Genomic DNA, 21392 nt, shown 5'->3' on the forward strand with positions numbered 1-21392 from the left:
TCTTACTTCCTTTATATTCCAAATGTGGGAATTTGGGGTCCTTTTTCCCCAAAGTCCCTTTTATTCCCATTTCATTTATTTAACCTTATAGGTATACATTCATTTATTCCCTCGGTCATTTAGCCTGTACTTCTTTGTTTCCTTCAGCCCTTCTTTCTTTCCACAGATATTTATTGCCAGGAACTACTTTAGGGGCTAGGGATAGGGCAGTGGGGAAAAAACAACAAAAATTCTTGGTCTTGTGAGGTCAACATTCTAGGGCAGAAGACACACAAGAAACAAGGAATTAAATCGAAACAAAAGATAGTTATAGGACTTCCCTGGTGGCACAGTGGTTAAGAATCCGCCGGCCAATGCAGGGGACACGGGTTCGAGCCCTGGTCCGGGAAGATCCCACATGCCGCGGAGCAACTAAACCCGTGCTCCACAACTATTGGGCCTGCACTCTAGAGCCCACGAGCCACAACTACTGAGCCCGCGTGCCACAACTACTGAAGCCCGCGCACCTAGAGCCCGTGCTCCTCAACAAGAGAAGCCACCGCAATGAGAAGTCTGCGCATGGCAACGAAGAGTAGCCCCCACCCGCCCCAACAAGAGAAAGCCTGCATGCAGCAACAAAGACCCAACACAGCCAAAAAATAAAATTAATTAATTTTTTAAAAAGAGAGTTATAGATCATGATAAGTGCTATGATGTGCTGAGGGGAAGTGACATTAAGATGGAATGTTCAAGGAAAGCCACTTGGAGGAGGTGACCGTTATTCTGGATCTAAAGAGAGAGGAATCAACCATGTGAATATTTGGGGAGAAGGGCATTCCAGGCAGAGGGAACAGCCAGTGCAAAGGCCCTGAGGTGGGAAAAAGCTTGGTGTGAGGCTGAGTGTGGTGAATGTGTGAGAGAGTTATTTGTTCAATCACTTACTTATTCTTTTTTTTTAAAAAACGTCCAATCAACATAATATTAGATCAAGAGAGTACTCGATGGTCAGACTTCCCCATTCTCCATGCACACAACTCACACACTACGATCCTGATGGGCAGGATCTCCCTCTCAATTTTAAAATTTGGTTCTGCCCAGTTCCCAGTGCAAACCAAGTCCTGGCCAATGGCAATGGAAGAAGCAAAGACTTAATAATCAGATAGATCTGCTCTAGAACCCGGGCAAGATGCCTCACCTCTGAGCCTCAGTTTCCTCATCTATACAATGGGGGCAACAATATGTAACCTTTTCCAACTGGGATCCCACTGGGTCACCCTCGTCCTCTAGAACTTTCTCTCCAGGAAAAAAAAAAAAAAAAGCACAACTCAAAACTGTCCGCGGTGTTTAAAGCTGTTTCCAAAGGAGTAATTAGAAACTCTTGTACATCAAAGCCTAGAATAGAGGTGCCTACTCCTTCCCATTTCTGAAACCTGGTGGATTCAAGATCTCAGATTTCCTACCTTTAGAGGAAGAAGAAAGCAGGGAGGAAGATAAAGGTGAGGAGGAATTCAAAAAGGGCAGACTTCTTCCATCTGCAAGACTAGTGGAAGAATTTCTGAACCATCCAAGGGCAGCTTGAGGGTTTAGGGGAGGGCAGAGGTGTGGGGAGTGGAGCTGGCTTTGCCCCTTAAGAATTCTCCCGCAGCCGTGGAAGCTGGAGAAGGGGGCAGCCTCAGGTTCCCTTTAATTCTTTCATTACTCTTCATCCCCTACTCCACTACCCACCCAACCCTGGTCGGTTCCCGTGGCGAGCACTGAGTCTAGGAAGGGCCTATCATATCACTTCTCCCCCACCTCCCCTCGCCAAACCCAGAGTTCTGTAACCCCTTGGGCAGGCTTTGTCCTGGAAAAGACCTTACATCACACAACCTCTGAAGCCCCAGGAGCACAGGCTAGAGCAAGCACAGACCTGTAGTAAAAGAGTTGACTGTGGGTGAGTTGCTTGACCTCCCCGGGACTCAGTTTCCTCAGTCTTTAAAATGAAGATAAAAATTAAAGTAGATGGTGTCTGCAAAGTTCCTGCCTCCTTGTAGGCATCTGTAAGCATCAGATGCTGCTACTGCTGTTGTTACTATTGTTATTACTGGGTGTCCCTGATCTTGAGTCACCATTGATTACAAAATGCATCGTTATTCTATGTATCGCTAAGAAAGACAAAAAAGTACTGCCAATTAAATTATGACCCATCAGCGCTTGTAAGACACAGCCTGATTCCAGAGATGTTAAGAAATTAAATGCTTCTGGAGCCCTGGCTGGTGATGTTGTTCCTTAACCTGCATTCTGGCTCCACATGTATGTTCACTTGTGAAACTCATGACATGGGTCACCCATGGTCTATGAGCTTTTCTGTATGTGTGGTACAGTCCATATGAGGTTTACATTAAAAGCAGGTCAAACTTGTGCAGCTTGGAATGGATAAAACCTTGTATTGGCCTCACACTGGGAGATGAAGTATACACAGTTAGGCACTAAATTAATCCTGAATGAGCAGACCAGTGGCTGGGAGTAGGACACAGTAATAACAGGGTAGCCTCTTACTTTGAGGTCTCTTGAAAAGGTGCTAGTCCGAAAGATTCATTTTCTTTTTTTTTATAAATTTATTTATTGTATTTATTTTATTTTTGACTGGGTTGGGTCTTCGTTGCTGTGCGCGGGCTTTCTCTAGTTGCGGCGAGCAGGGGCTACTCTTCATTGCAGTGCACAGGCTTCTCATTGCAGTGGCTTCTCTTGTTGCAGAGCACAGGCTCTAGGCACGCGGGCTTCAGTAGTTGTGGCACGTGGGCTCAGTAGTTGTGACACGTGGGCTCAGTAGTTGTGGCTCACGGGCTCCAGAGTGCAGGCTCAGTAGTTGTGGGGCACGGGTTTAGTTGCTCCACGGCATGTGGGATCTTCCCAGACCAGGGCTCAAACCTGTGTCCTCTGCACTGGCAGGAGGATTCTTAACCACTGCACCACCAGGGAAGCCCCAGAAAGATTCATTTTCTAGATGAGTAGGAGATGCCCACCCAAGGTCATTCATCCGAGGTTTTACAGATGCAGAAACTGCCTAAGGTCACACACTTTAGTAAATGGTGGAGCTGGGATTGAACCCAGGTACTTGGGCTCTAGAATCCAAGCCTTTACCCACTACACTGTACTGTTTGGGGAAGACCAAGGGATGCTTCCCAATACCCATAAACCTCTACATTTTCCCCCAGATTCAGGCAGAAAGAGGTCATGCCTTAAACCACTTTCATGGGTTGGACAAGCCTCCTGGACTCCTGGGATTGGGAGGGTCCTGCCTGCCGGGGGAGACTGGGGGCATGTGAGGACCAGCACTGGACTCTGTTCTAGGAGGAATAAGGGAGGGAAGGGGAATCTATGGTGGGACTTCACTGTTAACTGTTCCACTCACGGCAAGCAGGGACTAATGGAACCTCAGCCTGACCAGCCATTTCTCCAACCGGTGCACAGCTGGACTGGCAGGCACAGAATAACCGTTTGGTTAACTGTATAACCGTTTGGTTGACTACATAACTCATGGACTGACAGGGAGAGGGGCAATTTGAGGAAATGACAGTGCAGTTTCCTGACACTGTGAGCTACTGAAAATCGAACTGAATTACAGCCCGCCTGGGACAGGCTGGGGCTGGTGACCTGATGGTGCAAAAGATGGGCAGCCTCCTGAGGGACTTACAGGCTGGCTGACTGATGATCCACGCTGTTGCTGCCTGCCTCGGTGGCGGGATGTTGCAAATGGCTGACTTGCTAGGAATCACACCCAGCCCGAGGGGCTGTCTGGATGTTACACTGTCTGGCGATGTGTAAAGGAGATCTACCCTGAGGGAATTTCAGGCTGACTGATGGACAGATCTGTGGCCGCCTGATAGGCAACTGTATCTGGTGACTGACTGTCTATCCTGACCAAATCACAGCATGCTCGACAGACCGTGTGGCCAGTCGGATGCTGAGAATGGCTACCTGGCTGACTGATATGAGGGGCAGACTGAACGAGTCACAGACCAGCTGACCCACTGAAAGATGAGTATAGCTGCCTGACCCCATGGCTTTCCACGGATAGAATCACAGCCACTCCAAGAGGGCCCCGGGGTCAGAGGCTGCTGACTGACCGACCAATGGGGGGCATGCCTTGCCTGAGAAATGACAGATTGTTGACGACTAACAGGTTGCCTGGAGGCTTTAGCTGCTGTGACTACGTGCTCTGAGGGAATAAAGTGCCTGATCATGGTGTGAATGAGGAGGAACCTGAGGGAATTACAGAGTGACCAACTGACAGTGGAGAGCGTGACTGCCAGGGCTACATTAGATGCTGACAATGACAGCCTGTCCTGACATAATCACAGCCAGCCCGAGGGCCCGGCTGGCTGCTGTGGCTTCCTGGGCGGTGGTGAGATGATTCTCCCCAGGGGATTCGGAGCTACTCCCAGAGCTAGGGTAGATAGAGAGCCCGGCTGCTGGACCGACTGTCGGTGCGATGAAGGGACAGTCTAAGGAAATGACAGGCTGGCTGACGAGCAGCGAGTAACGTAGCTGTTGTCAGAGCCGTGTGTCTGCCTTGAGGGCCTCGCAGCTGGCCCGAGGGCACGAATGGATGCTGCTATTGACAGACTGACAGCGTGAATGGGGGGCGGAGGTCTGATGAGACAGTGGTCGTGGTGATTGTCTGATTTGAGTCGGGTGACTGACTGAGCAAGCTGTATGTGGAGGTAATCCACCTGGGGAGTCACGGCCTGCTTGGGGTTAAAATGTGGTGACGGACTGACGGCGGTAATTGGGGGTCTGACAGGACGGAGAATCCCCCAGTGCAGCTGGCTGACAACGTGATTGGCTGACAGTGTGACAGACAGACCGGCTTACGGGCAGGACCTCCGGCAACCTCAGCTGCCAACGCCGCCGCCTCCGCCTCCCAGACGCACTCTGGGAAAGCGCCGGCGAGCACCCGCCTTCTGGACCGAGCCGGGAGGCGGGGAGGGATCCGGTCACGGCTCGCCGGTTGGTCCGCGCGGGCGCTGCTCGCGGCGCGGCGCGGCCAATAGGCTGCGCGTTCTCGGCCACGCCCGCGCGAGCTCTCCTCTCGCGAGGCCGGTTAGGCCCGAATGTAGTTAGCCGTGGGGAAAGATGGCGGAAAATTTAAAAGGTGAAGCAGTGGCGGCAGCGACGCGGGCCCGCTGGCCGGGCCGGGTGGGCTGGAGGGGTGGCGTCGCTGGCTCGGGGCCCCGGCGTCCGAGGCCACGGGGTCGGGAGCCGGAAGCTCGGCGCCGAAAGGCTGGAGCTCGGGGCGCGCGGGCCTGGCGCGCGGGGCTGGGCGGGGCTGAGGGGAGGGGGCGCGTGCCTCCGAACGCGGCGGGCAAGGGGCTAAGTGGGGACACGGGAGGGGCGCGCGCCGCAGGTCGCGACCGGACGGCGCGCGCACGCACGGGGGTTTGTCTGGGAGGCCGCGCCCGCGCGCGGGAAAATTGGCCGCCGGTGACCGTTACCCTCTTGGTGTCCACGCGAGACGCCGGAAGGGGAGGGGAGGGAAGGGGACGGACCTCCTTTTCAGAGTTAGGGGACGGGGGACTCTTCTGGGGGAGGGTATCTCCTCGCAGCGTGGTGGGGGAGGGGTTTGCGGCAGAGAGGGCTCGCCCAGGAAGAGGGGAAGGGGGCTTCCCTAATGGGAGAGCTGGACTCCCCCATGCGCGGGGAAGGAGGGGTGACTCAGTGTGTTGGGGAAGGTGGGCCCCTCTGGGTGAGGGAAGCTGCGGGGAGGATGGGTTCCACAGGTGTGAGGGGGAGCTCTGAGAGTAGGAGAGTCCATCTGTGGTCAGTGCGGAGACAGCAGCTGATGTGAGTTGGGACCACGTTAGCGGGGCTTCAAAAGCAAGTTAAGGGTTTGAAAGGGAGAGGCATCACAGGGAAAGGAAGGCGTGGGTACAGGCCGAGTCTCCACTAGGCCTGCCTAAGTGGAGGGGGGGAAATGCACACGTAATAATTTTGCAGAGCTCTTGTACATTTGTAGGTTGACATCTAGAGTATTTCATCATGAGTTTAAATGTTTGGTTTTTGTAATGGAAGGTAGAAAATATTAAACATTTTAAAAAGATGAAATAGGATAAGGACTGACTGATTATATTTGGAATAAGGGTTTTGTGAAATGATTTGATAAAATGGCTTCTAAAGCACAGTAATTAAGAATATGCCTTGAACCGAAAGAAGCCTTTTTAAGTAAAAAAATCTGTGTGTCCTGAAAACTTTTGGTAGCCCCCCAAAACATTCCAGGTATATTTAAAATAATTGCTGTCACTAACCTATATTGTTCTGTCTGTTCTCGAATTCAGAGCACACCCCTTTGGGCCAGCTTTACCTTTCACAGAAATGTGGATGAGACAGAGAAAATCAAAATGCAGTGTGAAAAAATATACCTTGTGGGTTTAAGGCACCTGCACTAACCATTTGGGGAAGCTTCCTGTAATCTAATACCACTCCACAATCTCTTATTCATAATTCTTAAATCCAAAAAGCCCTGAAAACTTAAATTTGGTATCATTTAGTGGTAAAACTAGGCTAGATGGAGGGACTGTTCAATGCCACTATCTTGCAGCTTTATTTCTCCTATGTTTGTGAAAATTCAGACTTTTGCTACAGAACTATTAATGTATTTGATTATGTGTTGATGTCCTGACCACACTAGGGGTGTGTTAGGGAATGTATGGGATATACCTAGAACTGCACTTGTAAAATCTAAAAAAGAAATTTGGATTTCAAAACATCTGGCCCCAGGAGCTTCAGATAAAGGATTATGGACCAGTCTTTCTAGTTATGCCTTTGTTTGGTGCCCTGGAGGTTTTAATCCCATCCCTACCCACACACCTTGGAGAAATGCACCCTACTGAGATGGAGGGGGTTGTTCTCTTTCTTTTGCAAAGTGGGGAGAAGGATGATTAGGTCTTGAACTCCAGGCAGGTTTGCAGGCAGTTTAAGGAATGGTATAGAGGGAGCTGGAAGCTCTGGGAATAGATTCCTTTAGGACAATCCATGCAGCAGATCCCACTTGGAAGTCTGCTGCTCCAGGGAAAGCCTTGGACAGTGAGCATTGGGGTAGATGGGAGTGGCACATTTTTGTTGTAGAAGGGTCTTAGCATTGGGAAGGCCTGTGGATTAAATTTCACTGACTCTGAGGTAGTCCTTTGGAAGTCCCAGGGAAGATTTGGGGTCCTCTTTGACCCCTGGCCTTGCCAGGATGCCCAGCAATAGTTCCTTCATGGCCCCCTTTGTTCTAGGCTGCAGTGTGTGTTGCAAGTCTTCTTGGAATCAGCTACAGGACCTGTGCCGCCTGGCCAAACTTTCCTGCCCTGCCCTTGGCATCTCCAAGAGGAATCTCTATGACTTTGAAGTCGAGTACCTGTGCGATTACAAAAAGATCCGCGTGAGTCTGGGGTGACCATGGCCGGGGCAGGGGTGACTCAAGGAAGCTGGCTTCCTGCCCCCTTACCCCCAATTACCCACATCTGTTTCCAAAAGTAATTTTCTCCTCTGATCTTAAAAAAGTAGGATTAGTAGGCCCTCTTATCATCTCCATTTTACAGGTGGGAAAACTAAGTGGCTTTCCGAGAGGGGCAGGAGCCAGAATGAATCCCCAGATAAATCTCTCCTCCCACCTCCCTAGGAATACAAACCAATTGCAAAGATTGAGATGTTGAGCCCAGTAGTGGAGACAACGACAGCTAATGGTTTTGAGCATTTTGCCTGCCAGGCACTTCCTTTCAGAAACTCATTTAGGGCTTCCCCTGTGGCACAGTGGTTGAGAGTCCGCCTGCTGATGCAGGGGACACGGGTTCGTGCCCCGGTCCGGGAAGATCCCACATGCTGCGGAGCGGCTCGGCCCGTGAGCCATGGCCGCTGAGCCTGCGCTTCCAGAGCCTGTGCTCCGCAACGGGAGAGGCCACAGCAGTGAGAGGCCCGCGTACTGTAAAAAAAAAAAAAAAAAAGAAAAAAAGAAACTCATTTAATCCTGCCAGCAATATTGCAAAATGGGAACTGTTATTGTTGCCAGAGGAGGTAATGGCAGGATGGTTAAGAGAGCAGCCTGGAGCCAGCATGCTTGGGTTCAGATCCTGGCTCTGTAACCCTGGGATACTTACCCAAATTCTCTGTACTTAATTTTCCTCATCTATAAAATGGGTATAATTAGTAGTATCTACCTCATATAGAGTTGTGAGGGTTAGATTAGTTAATACATGTAAGTTGCTTAGAACAGTACCTGCTACATAACGAATGCTAGAAAAATGTCAGCTTTTTTTTTCTTATTTACAGATGAAGAAACAGGCCCAGCAAGGTTAAATAACTGCCTAAGTTTACACTGCTAGGGAGCGGCAGTTTCAGGATTTGTCTAGTAGAATCTGTGTAGTTAAACTCTACCCTATAGCTGCCGCTCAGCAAGAAAAGATCCCTCTGGCTGCTGTGTGGAGAACAGACTGTAGGGGCAAGGGTGGAAGCAGGGGGACAGGTGAGGAGGCTGCTGCTGCACTCCAGGCGAGCGATGACGGTGGTGACGGTGACAGAGGTGTGAAGTGTAGGATTCTGGATGTAGCTTGAAGGCAGGGCTGACAGGATTTCCTGAGAGTGGATGTGGGGAGTGTGAGAAAAAGGAGTCAAGGATGACTTGGAGAGCTGGACTGAACAGCTAGCGGGAGGGAATATGTTTGGGAGATTAAATTAAAAGTTGGGATTTAGACAGATAGTAAGCGGGAGCGAGGGATTTGAACCCAGTGAGCCTCACTCTAGAGCCCATGCTTTTTAACCACTGCACAGAGTCATTCCAGGAAACGGGGGGAACAGTTTGGGTGTTGTCCACAGGCGTTGGGATGGAAGTCCCATGAGGGCTGGCCCAAGGGTCTCGTCTATCACTTACAGTGACCTCATCCCTCCCCACCCCACCCCCCAGGAACAGGAGTATTACCTGGTAAAATGGCGTGGGTACCCAGACTCAGAGAGCACCTGGGAGCCACGGCAGAATCTCAAGTGTGTGCGCATTCTCAAGCAGTTTCACAAGGACTTGGAAAGGGAGCTGCTCCGGCGGCACCACCGGTCAAAGCCACCCCGGCACCTGGACCCAAGCCTGGCCAACTACCTGGTGCAGAAGGCCAAGCAGAGGCGGGCGCTCCGGCGCTGGGAGCAGGAGCTCAACGCCAAGCGCAGCCATCTGGGACGCATCACCGTGGAGAACGAGGTGGACCTGGATGGCCCCCCACGGGCCTTCGTGTACATCAACGAGTACCGTGTCGGTGAGGGCATCACCCTCAACCAGGTGGCTGTGGGCTGCGAGTGCCAAGACTGTTTGTGGGCACCTGCTGGAGGCTGTTGCCCTGGGGCATCGCTGCACAAGTTTGCCTACAATGACCAGGGCCAGGTGCGCCTGCGAGCCGGGCTGCCCATCTACGAGTGCAACTCCCGCTGCCGCTGTGGCTATGACTGCCCCAACCGCGTGGTACAGAAGGGCATCCGCTATGACCTCTGCATCTTCCGCACGGATGATGGACGTGGCTGGGGTGTCCGCACGCTGGAGAAGATCCGCAAGAACAGCTTCGTCATGGAATACGTGGGAGAGGTAGGGAGACGGGGCTGTGCGCAGCTCTCCCCACGTGTGTTCCCACCGTGCGCGCCGAGCTCTCCCCACTGTGTGCCTGCAGCTTCCCTGCTTTCCCCGTGGGAAAGGTGTTGAGGGGGTTAACCTGAGTGTGAGAGGGACATCCTGGCAGGAGCGAGTATTCCAAGCTGGTAAAGGCACGTTGAAATACCTCCAGACTGGGTTGACTTCATAAGGGTACCTAGCAAAGAGGAAAGCGGGAACTGAAATCCAGGCAGCGTTCCTTTTAACAGGCCGTGTGGTCTGCACAGGATTGCGTCACCTGAAAAGGCACTTCCTCTTCTCATTTCACGAGGGTCCAGCTTATCACCAAGCTGTGTCTACCCAGAAGGAGCACCTTTTACTTATTTGCACAAAAGGAACACAGTCTGGAGTAGGACATAGACATGCCTTGGGGAGGTTGGCTACCTCCTCTTTTAGCCGCGCAGGACACTGGGGAAAGGCGAGCTGTGTCCAGCAGGCTAGCCGCTGGACCAGACGAGCCCCACATCTTAATGGCTTTGCATGCTATAAGTCCGTTTGCTCTACCAGTGTGGGCATTTGGGTCGTATCCTTCCACACGACGGCGTGGCCACCTAGGTTCTTTCCCTCTTGTGCCTGTGCCATGCCTTAGAGTCGCCTCTGATCCTCGGCATTGCCTGGCAAGTAGGCTGGGGGTTGCAGAAGGGGAGATTTCTAAGAGGCCAGGCCTGGACGTGGTGCATATCATGTCTGCCCGCACCTACTGGCTGGAACCGAGTCACTGGCCTTACCTCAGTGCAAAGCAGCTGTGAAGTGTGATTCAGCCATATGCCCAAGTGGAAAACGAAAAGGGATTTGGGTGAATAACTAGCAAGTATCTGCAACAGCAAGTGTCATCTTCTAAGATGGGACGTGGTGGGCATTTGGAGTGGGGCAGTTCTTTGTTACGTAGGACCGTCTCATGCATTGGGGAACATTTAACATCCCTGGACCTTGACCATTTAAATCCATGAGTGTGCCTTGTCACGATGACAACCCCAAACACCTCCGTATTTCTGTGGGTCTCTTAGGGGTATGACATGGCTGGGAAGTGACAGAATTGGCCTAAGGGACGCACACCTGAGGATGTCTACACTGTAGTGATAACACTGATGAAGAGGAGAGGCTCCTGCTCTGAGGAACTGTAGAGTAGAGAGGGTCATAGCCCCCGGGGCTGGGAGCGGGGCAGAGACCGTCTAGAAGCAGAGCAGCCCACACTGCAGAGGACCCTGACAGTCTGGACAAGGAGATGTCCACACCCCAGATAATCCCAGTGGTCGGGTGGAGGAAATGTCCACATGTTGAAGGACCTGACAGTCTAGAGGAAGGAGGAGGTGACCACAGCCCAGAGGGTTCCTGACAGTCTAGAGAAGGGGGGGGGTCCTGACAATCTGTAGGAAGAGGTGTCCATGTCCCAGAACGACCTGAGGAAGAGAGCAGGCTCTCCAGAGGACCCTGGCGGTCTGACTTAGGAAGTGTCCACACCCACACTGCCCTGACACTCAGGAAAGTGAAGTGTCCTCACTCCAGAGGGATAGTGACAGTCTGAAGGAGCTCAGGTCTACACCTAAGAGACTCTGACAGCCTGGAGGAAGTGTCCACACCCTCAGCGCCCTGACACTCTGGTGGAGATGTCCAGACCTTAGAGGGACAGTGACAGTGTGGAAGAGATGTCACACCCCAGAGCTATGTTAGCAGTGCAGGGGATGAGGTGTCCATACCCACAGGAGTCAACAGTCGTAGAGGAAGTCCAGAGCAGTGGGTATCCCTAGCTTCACTGCACTGACAGTCTTTGGAGGAGCTGTCAACAGCACAGGAGAATCCTGACAGGCAAGGAGGAGGAAGAGTCTTCACCTCACTGGCACCCCAAGGTCCCCTGGGCCCAATACTTTTCCCACCATTCTTCCTTAGTGTCCTTATTCCTCCACGCTGTAAACATGGCGGTTTCTGGGGACCCTGCGGTGCTGTCCTACCGGGTGTTATCAAGGGCATATCCCCGACCCGTTCACCACACTGTCCTCCTCCAATCTGGACCTCCGTTCACTCTCCACCTCTGCACTGACAGCCCCTCCACGTGAGCTGCCCTTCCACGTTCTGTCAGAACATCTCCACCCTCACCCAGCAGAGAACATAGCCTGTTTTATTAATTCTGAAACACACACTTTCTTCATATTTTAACAACTCTGAAATGAAAGTGAGTCTCGCTTTAGTTTAATTAAATGATGGCATATCATCATTTAATTAGCAGCAGTTTTTCCTTTCTTGGGAAAGGGCGCACAAAATCAGGGAGCCTGTTAGATTTTGACAAGCTACGGTACTCATAACCACTCCTAACACAAAAACAAACAGAAATCCCTCTCACATCTCTGATCCTGTTGGATTTTGACAACACCCCTATCAGGTTGGGATGATTGTCACTGTCATCTCCATTCGACAGATGAGAAAACTGAGGCCCAGAGAGGTATAGTAAAGTGCTCAGTCACCAAGCTAGTAAAGTGGGTAAAAAAGCCCAAATGTCTAAAACTCGTGTGCTGCCAAACCTGGTGGAGTGTTGTTTTTTGGATTTGGGAGGGGGGTTTGGCTGAGGAAACGGGCAGGGAGAGAACATTCAGGATCCCATATCCGGGACGGGGCAGAGCAGCAACTGGACTCTGAGTCTTCTGGTTCCCATTCCCATCAAAACCCTTTCCCGGCTGCCAGCTTCTAGCCCATCTGTCTTCCCCAGTCACTCCAGAGAATTGCTGGGGAGCAGGGAAATGGACTGATTTGTTCTCAAGTTTTCAGGATGGACCACCCCTTACGGAGTGGGAATGAAAAGAAGACAGAGAGAAGGAACCGTTTGTGCCCTGCAGGGTTTGCAGTGTGACTCACTCCTGGGGAGACTGGGGGAGCAGGTAGGGGCAGAACAGGCAGGAAGATGGAGACTGGGGAGGAGGTGGGCATTCCCTCTGGTTGGGGAGGGGCCCAAAGGGAAAAGCTGGCCCAGACACCACCCAGTATGCTCATGAGCCCAGGAGAGGCTGTCCTTTGATTCCCAGGCTTCTGAAGGCAGCGGTGGGTGGGAATTGGGAGCTTCAGGAAGGCTGCACAGAGAAGTGACATCTTTGGGAGCTGATGTCACAAGGAAGAGTATGTGTTCTCTGGGAGGTGGAGGGAAACTGACCTTGATGTACTCTTCCTCAAAATGCTTCTGTGGCTCCTGTTTTGTCCCTCAGGAGAGTCCCCACTTTTCAATCTGGTCAAAGCCCTTGTGTGATCTGCAGTTTGCTTTGATGGTGTATCTTTTTTCCACTGCCCCTTAAACTCTAAAGCACTGTGGGTGTCTGAGTCCATCTATGTTACCACAGATTGTGACCCACATGGGCCAGACTGGACCTGGTCCCTGTGACTTCCCCACCAAATTGACCCCTGAGGGCCAGGACCAAGCCTGGTTCCTGTGTCTCCCCAACCCAACTGTAACCCCTGAGTACTGGGACCAGGCACAGGGTAGGCCTCATGAAAATCCACTGAATGAATGAGTGAACAAACAAAAATTGAGGGTATGGGGGAAACCAGGTTCCTCAAGGAATGGAGCTGCAGTATGGGGCAGTGAGCAGTGTGGCCTGAGGGATAGGCCTTGGTCTTCTAAGGGGGTTGTTGATTGGCATTCAGCACGGAGCAGAGGCTGGAGGTGATGGTGGAGGAGGCAGGAAGGAGGCTAGAGAAAACGGAGGCTGGTCAAGACCAGAAGTAAGAAGAGCAAGGTCACTGGCTGGCTTGAGGATGAGCAAGGAAGGAGGCCCGGGTGGGTCTTGGGCTTATGCCCAGTGTGGCAGGAGGGTGGTGGTGGGCAGTGGGTCTCTGATGAAGGGAGAAGGAAGGAATAAGGGGTGTGGCGAGAAGAGAGTACCTGAGTTGCCTATAGGACCACTGCTGGACAGAGGTCAGGTCTCCGAGCTAGAAAGCAGGATACAAATAATGAGCATCTGCTGTGTGTCTGCTGTGTACTGTGCTGGCACTTGTGTCTGAGGGCCGGGCAGAAACCTGGGAGTGGAGAACAAGGCCGGCCCTGGTCTAGGGGCACCCAGGCTGAGGAGGGGGCAATATTGGCTACCATGGGACCTCACCCAGAGGCATGGGCCCAGAAGAGGGGACATGAGGGATGGAGAGGAGGGATGGGGTGTGGCAGGGGCTGGGGTGAGGAATCCATCACCAGCATTTGGGAGGCAAGGACAGGCTGGGCTAGGATAATGGTCCAGTTACTAGGACAGATGGAGACCCATCTGGGGAGGAGGAAATGCCTACTGCTGTCTTAAATACCAGTTGTTGGCAGTGTGCGGTGTCAGGGCTGAGCGAGGTGCTCTACCCTGTGCTCTGGTCCCCTTTCTTTCCTCTTCCATCTCTTGAGTTTTTGGCCTTGGTGTTTTTTTTGTGATCTCAGGCTCCTTGGGGTCTTGGGCCTTTTTACTGGACCTGGATCTTTTGCATTAAGATTCTGTCTGTTTCTAACTCTCTGCCTCTAGCTCTCTCTTCTGAGTCCCTTTCTCATTCACTCAGTCTCCCTTTTCCCAGGCCTCTCTCTTCAGCTTACTCTCCATGTTCCTTTTGCTGTCTGCACCGCCCTGCACTGGCTCGCTTCTCTAGAGCTGGATCCTGCAGCGCCTCAGGCTCTCTCGCCCTGGATCAGTCAGCATCTCTCACCCCCACTCTCCCCACCCCTCTCTGTTGAGTACTGGGTCTTTTTCTTTCTCACCCTTGATCTGGGTCCCCTCACTATGTCCTACTATGGGTCTCTCACTATGAGGACCTCTGTCTATCACTCCTGGACCTTGTGGCCGCCCTCCGCCTACCGTTGAGACTCCCAGTGCCCTCCAGAGGCCTGAGAAGGGCTGACACACTCTGTGCGTCACTGCCTCGCATGTGTCCACACCGCCCAGCCCCGCTGAGCCAGCCGCAGGGTGCGGGTGCCTCCTTGCTCCCTTGTTCTCCTCCAGGGGGGCCATGCTAGGGGGTCGGGAGCTGTGCTGGCTTTCCTGAACCTTCTTGGCCAACCTCCCCTCCCCTGTGGCCTTCTCCTCAGATCATTACCTCAGAGGAGGCAGAGCGGCGGGGCCAGATCTACGACCGCCAGGGCGCCACCTACCTCTTCGACCTGGACTACGTGGAGGATGTGTACACCGTGGACGCCGCCTATTACGGCAACATCTCCCATTTTGTCAACCACAGTGTGGGTACCCCGAAGGCGGGCGGGGGGTCGGGAGGAGCAGGCTGGGCCCCTCCTCACCCTCCCACTGTTCTTTTTTGCCCAGTGTGACCCCAACCTCCAGGTGTACAACGTCTTCATAGACAACCTTGATGAGCGGCTGCCCCGCATTGCTTTCTTTGCCACAAGAACCATCCGGGCAGGCGAGGAGCTTACCTTCGATTACAACATGCAAGGTGGGGGTGGCAGGGGACCGCGGGCAGGGACACACGATGACGTGGGGCACAAGGACCCTTCCCCAAGGAACTTTAAGATGCTCTTACTCCCAGTCTCATATCTGGACTCCTGGACCCCTGCCTACCCTTTGGGGGTCCCTTCATTCCCAGCCACTGGACCCCAATTCTGATACACTCATGCCACCTTCTCCCAGGGCTCCCGGGGGAGGATGTTTGGCTCAACAGTTATGACACTCCTCCTGACTCCAATCTTGTCTGAATTTCCCCAGTCCCCCAACCCTCCCTGCTCCTAACCCCCTTTGGCCTTCCTCGTTCTAAGCCTCTGGACACCCTTGTGGCCTCCAACCAGTCCCCTTCTTGACCAACTAGCCACCTCTGAGACACTCGAGGGGGGATCTTTGGCAGGAGAGTTCAGATGCCCCTCTGGATGCCCAGGTGACCCTCCATTCCTGACCCCTGCCTGACACAACCCTCTTGGTTGCCCCTGACAGCTCCCTGACACCCCTCCTCCAAGAACCCCCAATCCCTGGCCATCTTCCTAATACCTGAACACCCGTCTAGTGCTAAGCCCTGGCCCTTGCCTGAAACCACCAACCCCATGACCCCTTCCTGACCCAGACCTCAGACCTGCTTCCAGCCCCTAAGATCCCTGGGTCCCGTGGTAAAAAGGGCAGTGGGACAACTTCATCTAGGCCTTCTATCTAACAAGTACCCCCCCACCCCCGGCTATGACTCCACAGTGGACCCCGTGGACATGGAGAGCACCCGCATGGACTCCAACTTTGGCCTGGCCGGGCTCCCCGGCTCCCCCAAGAAGCGGGTCCGTATTGAATGCAAGTGTGGGACTGAATCCTGCCGCAAATACCTCTTCTAGCCCTTTGAAGTCTGAGGCCAGACTGACCATGGGGGCCTAAATATGCGTACCCCACCCACCCACTGCTGCCCTCCTGTTGAGGAACGACTGCCAGGGCCTCCTGCCTGCCTCTGCCTGCCCCCACCTGCCCCATGCTCGGCGCTGCGGGGCCATGGAGAGGACAGACTACAGGAGTTCCCTCTCCCTGTCCCAGCCCCATCCGTGGGTTGCACTTACCCCTGCCCACCTTCGGAAGTGATTTTTCAGCACCAGGACTTTCTGCATTTGGGATTTCATCGCCTAGCAAGGAGGTCCAAGGGCTGAGCCCCAGCCCAGACCCAGAATAGAAAGACGTTTGTTTTTGCACCTGCTTCTGCCTGGAGCTTGAGGGGTCTGTTGCAGGCCCTCTCCCCACTGCCCCAAGGGTGTGGGGAAGCGGCCCCAGGACAGGCTGATACCAGAGCCCAGGGTTCCCAGCCCACTCGTCTCCCCTACCACAGAAACGTTGTGCTAGTGAAAGAAAGGGGGTCTCCAAGGCTGGGGTCTGAGGCTGGTTCCTGCTTATGCTTGCATGCTCCTAGTGTCGGCCTAAGAGCCATAGGGTCTCTTTTTCAGGGCTGTGCGTCTGAGAAGTGGACACCCACATGCCACTGGAAGGACAGTGGATGCCCATGGCCTGTTGGCCAGTGAAAGGCAGTCCAGACTTTCCCAGCCCTTAAGGTGGGCTGGGACTGAGCTTTGCCTTTGGGAGTACATAGAAGGTGCCCAGGGCTCTCAGGAGCTCAAAGGGTGCGACGACTGCTGGGAGTACCCAGAGCTGGAACTGAGACCTGGCTAGGCTGTAGATAGCACTTAGGACAAAATGTGCATTGATGGGGTGCTGATGAGGTGCCAGGCACTGGGCAGAGCACCTGGTCCATGTGGATTGTCTCAGGGAAGCCTTGGAAACAATGGAGGTGGATCCCAGGAACGGGCCCATGTGGCAGAAGGCAAAGCGCAGGCCAAGAATGGGGGTGGGGATGGTTTACCCACGAGGGTGTGGTGAGGCGAGGGGAGCCTCTGCTGTCTCCCAGCCCTGGCCCTTTGTGCTCACCTTGGGTCCACTGGTCTCAAAAGTTACCTGCCCACAAATGTACAAAAGGTGAAGGCTCTGATGGCTGCCTCGCCCCTTGCTTCCCCTGTGAGGTCTTCTCTAGGAAGCCTTCCCTGACTACCTGTGCGTAGTGTCCCTACGTGACATTGTGTGCCCTGCCACCAGATCTGTGTGTCCGTTTGTATGTCCGTCGGTGTGTCCGTGCTCCTCACCCCAGACTGACCTTCAGGCGTGGACTGAATCTGATTCTTCTCTTGTATATCCCTCAGCCCTACCCAGCCTGGGATGGGCATCAATAAAACAAATTACTGACTGAACAAACCAAGGTGTGGGGATTGAAGACCTTGTGTAGGTGGGGGTTGGGGAGATGAGAGGCTGGGAGCCGGGGGCGCCCAGGAACGCGGTCCTCCAACCTCAGCCATTTGACTAACACTCCCCACAGTGCACCACTTGCACCGTCGTCTACATAACATCCTGACCTAAAATAAGCTTGCTTTATACTTAAATTTTATAATGCACTGAAAAAGCAAACTAAATCCATTGCTGTTTAAATGGACAAACCATTATCACTGGCCATAAAAAAAACCCAGAGAAATACAGTGGAGATAGATACAGAAATATGACACAATTCTAGCTGGATCCTCCCTGCTCTTCAAAGTTTTGAGCCCAAAGCCTGCCTACTGCATTCAAAGAGAAAAGTTTGTGTGCTGGGGGAAGGTTTTTCTGCAAATATTTATTGAGTACCTATACGTGCCAGGGTATAGAGCAGATAACAACGAGATGGCGTTTCAAGTATATGTACTTGTTTTTATCACCCCTCAACCTGAACGTGAGCCAGTGCCCTTTGGTTTTGCTCAGAGACTGCACATGCTGTGGCACATACCCAAATATTTCAAAGACCTCACACACAGGTGACAGAATTCTCAACAGCTCAGAGACCTCAGGACACCTAGGGCATGAGCCTCCAAACAGCTCATAGACCTTATACATTGGATATTGGCCCCAAACCTCAGGGACCTCACACCCTGGGACATACATCTCCCTACAGCTCAGCAATCTCATACCTAGACACAAACCCCACATCACTGAGGCTGCACTGAAGCCAGGGGACACAGACCTCCAAAGAACTCCGATACCTCAGATGCTGCCTCGTACACTGCACTGGATTCATGGGCTAGAGATGCACAAACATCTCAAATACCTCACAATCTGGAATACTGCTCCCCAAGCTATTTGGAGCCTTCACACCCTGATCATCGAGTCCCAAGCTGCCCAGAGGCCTCACAGCCTCAGATAACGCCCCCCCAAAAACAGCTGAGATGTGACACCCCAGACATGGACTGCCCAAACACCCGAGAGGCTTCATACTCTGAACACAGATCCCTAAGTTATTCCAAAACCTCATACCTTAGACATGGACCCCCCAAGTTGCTGAGACACCCTGGAACACAGAGCACTAAACACCCCAGAGCCCTTGCTCCCTAGAACACAGTGCCGCAAACAACTCAGACTCAAGTCTTGAACACAGACCCCAAAGAGCTTAGAGATCTCAGAGCCCAGAAACAGACGCAGTTCAGAGAATTCCGACTCTGGGAAACAGATCTATACGTGGTTCAGCGACCTCACACCTTCTGACACAGACCCCTAAACAGTTCAGAGTCAGGGCATCCTAGGAAAGACTACCAAGCATTTCAGAGACCTCACGCTTTGCAACCCACATACATACCCAAAGAGTTCAGAGACCTGAAATTCTGACTACAGGCCCCCACAAAGCTCAGAGACTTCACAGCTGGTGATAAAGACCCACCAACTTCTTGAAGAACTTACAAACTTGGGTAAAGCTGGAGAAATGGTTCAGAGACCTCAGACCCTCTTCTCAGACCACCAGACAGCTGAGAGACCTCACGACACGAACATGATGCTAGACAGCACCAAAATCACATCCGCTGGGACACGGGACCTAACCCAGCTCAGCAACGTCACACTCTCGACAGATTCCTGTTCAGAGATGTCACGTACTGAACACAGATTTCCCCCAAATAGAGCCTTCAGACACTAAGACAGACCCCCAAACAGCTCAAAGGCCTCACATTCTAGTTCACAGAAGAGCTCAGAGATCTGAAGATCTGGACATGAATCCTTTACACAGCTTCTAGACTTCAGGTCCTGTGATACAGACCCCAGATAACTCTGAGGTCACACGTCCTGGACACAGACCCCAAACAGCTTAGAAACCTCACATCCTAGGCTAACATCCCCAGCAAAAATCACAGACCCGCAAACGACTGAGAAATAGCACACCTTGGACTCAGACCTCAAAACCACTCAGGGAATTTGCACTTTGTACTCATATCCAGAAAGATTTCAGATACCTGACCTTTATGGACACAGATCACCAAACAGCCCAGAAACCTCACAAACCTGGGCAAAGTCTGCCACAAATGGCAGAGAGACCTCATAACTGGGACACAGACCCACAACAGCTTGGGGACCTCGCATCATGGAGGCACAAAAACGGCTCAGACACAGCACATCCTGGCTACGTGTGCCCACTCACAAGCACCTCACATTCTGGGACAGAAACCCCCATAGAGTTCATTAACCTCACAGCCTGGAAAGTAGACCCACAAACAGGCCAGAGACCTCACATGTCAGACATACAACACCAAAATACTCAGAGTTAACAAATCTTACACCCTAGGAGACAGACCCCTACACAGCTCAGAAACATAATAACCTGGACACGGACCCCTAAACACCCAAGAGACATCATAAACTGGTGACAGAACTCCAAACTGCTCAGAGACCTCAAACCCTGGAAACAGACCCCCTAGTAAGTCAGAGGCCTCACATCCTGGGACAGAGACTCCCCCAACAGGAGCTACCTCACCCTTGGAAACATACCCCAATGGTTAGGGACCTCAATATCAAGGGATACAGAGATCAGAGATCTCACACTCTGGCACACAGAGGTCTCAACCAGTAGAAAGACCTCAGCAGAAAGACCTCAAACTCTGGAAGCAGATCCTGAAACTGCCCCGAAAAATCACACCCAAAGACAAAACCCCCAGAATCAGAGAGAGCTCACTCCCTGGGACATGGGCTCAAAACGGATCAGAGGGGTGACACGCAAACAGCTGAGCCACCTCTCCCCTGGAAAGAGAGACTTCTAAGTAGTTCAGAGATATCATACTCTGCACAGAGACCACTACAGAGTTGAGAGATTTCACACACCGAATAAAGACCTCCAAATAGCTCAGAAAACTCACTAACCGGCACCCACCCACCCCCATCCCCCCATTAAAAGCTCAGAGAACTTGACCCTGGAACAAACCTCTAATGAGTCAGATAGCTCACACCCTGGGACTGAGGCCTCCTGAAAAGAAGACCTCACACCTGAAAATATGTCCCAAACGGGACCACAGACTCTAGGACAGTCACCCAAACAGCTCAGTGAACTCACCCCTGGAATGTAGACCAGAAGAAGCTCAGAACCCCCAAATCCAGGATTCAGAAATCCTTCTGAGACTTAGGATATAGACCCTAAAGTATAATTCAAAGAAAATATGCTGGATGCAGAACATTGAATAACTCAAGAGACCTCAAATTGTGAGACATACACACCCAAACAGATCAGGAAACTCACGCCCTGGGACACACACACACACACACACACACACACACACACACACACACACACACACAAACAGCTCAGAGAATTCAAATTCTAGGAAATCATGCCCCGAAAGAACAGACCTCACATCCTGTGACATACTCACATAAAGATCAAAAACCACACAGGCTGAGATATACACCCACAAACATTTCAGAGAAACAGCATCCAGGGACATATAACCACAAACAGATCACAGACCTCAATCCCTCCAACATTTGCACATAAAAATACAGACACATCGCATGCCGGGATACATGCTAACAAACAGATCAGAGCATTCATATCCTGGGAAATACACCAAAGAATGGACGGACCGGGTACTCACACCCACAAAGAGACCAGAGACTCAAATCCTGGGACACAAACCCAAAACACCTCTGACACTATGGAGAACAGTATGGAGGTTCCTTAAAAAACTACAAATAGAACTACCATATGACCCAGCAATCCCACTACTGGGCATATACCGTGAGAAAACCATAATTCAAAAAGAGTCATGTACCAAAATGTTCATTGCAGCTCTATTTACAATAGCCAGGAGATGGAAGCAACCTAAGTGTCCATCATCGGATGAATGGATAAAGAAGATGTGGCACATATATACGATGGAATATTACTCAGCCATAAAAAGAAACGAAATTGAGTTATTTGTGGTGAGGTGGGTGGACCTAGAGTCTGTCATACAGAGTGAAGTAAGTCAGAAAGAGAAAGACAAATACCGTATGCTAACACATATATATGGAATCTA

General features: G+C 52.1%; 1 protein-coding gene across 6 annotated transcripts; it reads left to right on the plus strand.

The window, feature by feature from the left end:
• The first annotated feature begins 2835 nt into the window (after nucleotides 1-2835).
• On the plus strand, nucleotides 2836-17289 carry SUV39H1 (suppressor of variegation 3-9 homolog 1). Of its 6 annotated transcripts, XM_032619150.1 has the most exons (6): nucleotides 2836-5116; nucleotides 7239-7384; nucleotides 8903-9565; nucleotides 14664-14810; nucleotides 14893-15022; nucleotides 15763-17289. In XM_032619150.1, the coding sequence occupies exons 1-6, from the start codon at nucleotides 5098-5100 to the stop codon at nucleotides 15894-15896; spliced, it is 1239 nt and encodes a 412-aa protein (XP_032475041.1). In that variant the 5' UTR covers nucleotides 2836-5097; the 3' UTR covers nucleotides 15897-17289. The 6 variants fall into 6 exon arrangements, 5 of the variants coding, with proteins under 5 accessions (XP_032475041.1, XP_032475039.1, XP_032475040.1 ...); XM_032619148.1 differs by lacking the exon at nucleotides 15763-17289 and having other exon boundaries at nucleotides 14893-15748; XR_004347982.1 differs by lacking the exon at nucleotides 2836-5116 and having other exon boundaries at nucleotides 5814-7384; nucleotides 14893-15457; nucleotides 15763-15897.
• Nucleotides 17290-21392: the final 4103 nt, after the last annotated feature.

This window comes from Phocoena sinus, chromosome X (assembly GCF_008692025.1).
Source record: "Phocoena sinus isolate mPhoSin1 chromosome X, mPhoSin1.pri, whole genome shotgun sequence".
Taxonomy (NCBI): Eukaryota; Metazoa; Chordata; class Mammalia; order Artiodactyla; family Phocoenidae; genus Phocoena; species Phocoena sinus.

Coding starts and splice junctions, on each gene's coding strand:
- SUV39H1 (XM_032619147.1), top strand. CDS start 7,199: ATGCCCAGCAATAGTTCCTTCATGGCCCCCTTTGTTCTAGGCTGCAGT. Junction 9,566..14,663: donor TCATGGAATACGTGGGAGAG/GTAGGGAGACGG, acceptor CCTTCTCCTCAG/ATCATTACCTCAGAGGAGGC. Junction 14,811..14,892: donor CCCATTTTGTCAACCACAGT/GTGGGTACCCCG, acceptor TTTTTTGCCCAG/TGTGACCCCAACCTCCAGGT.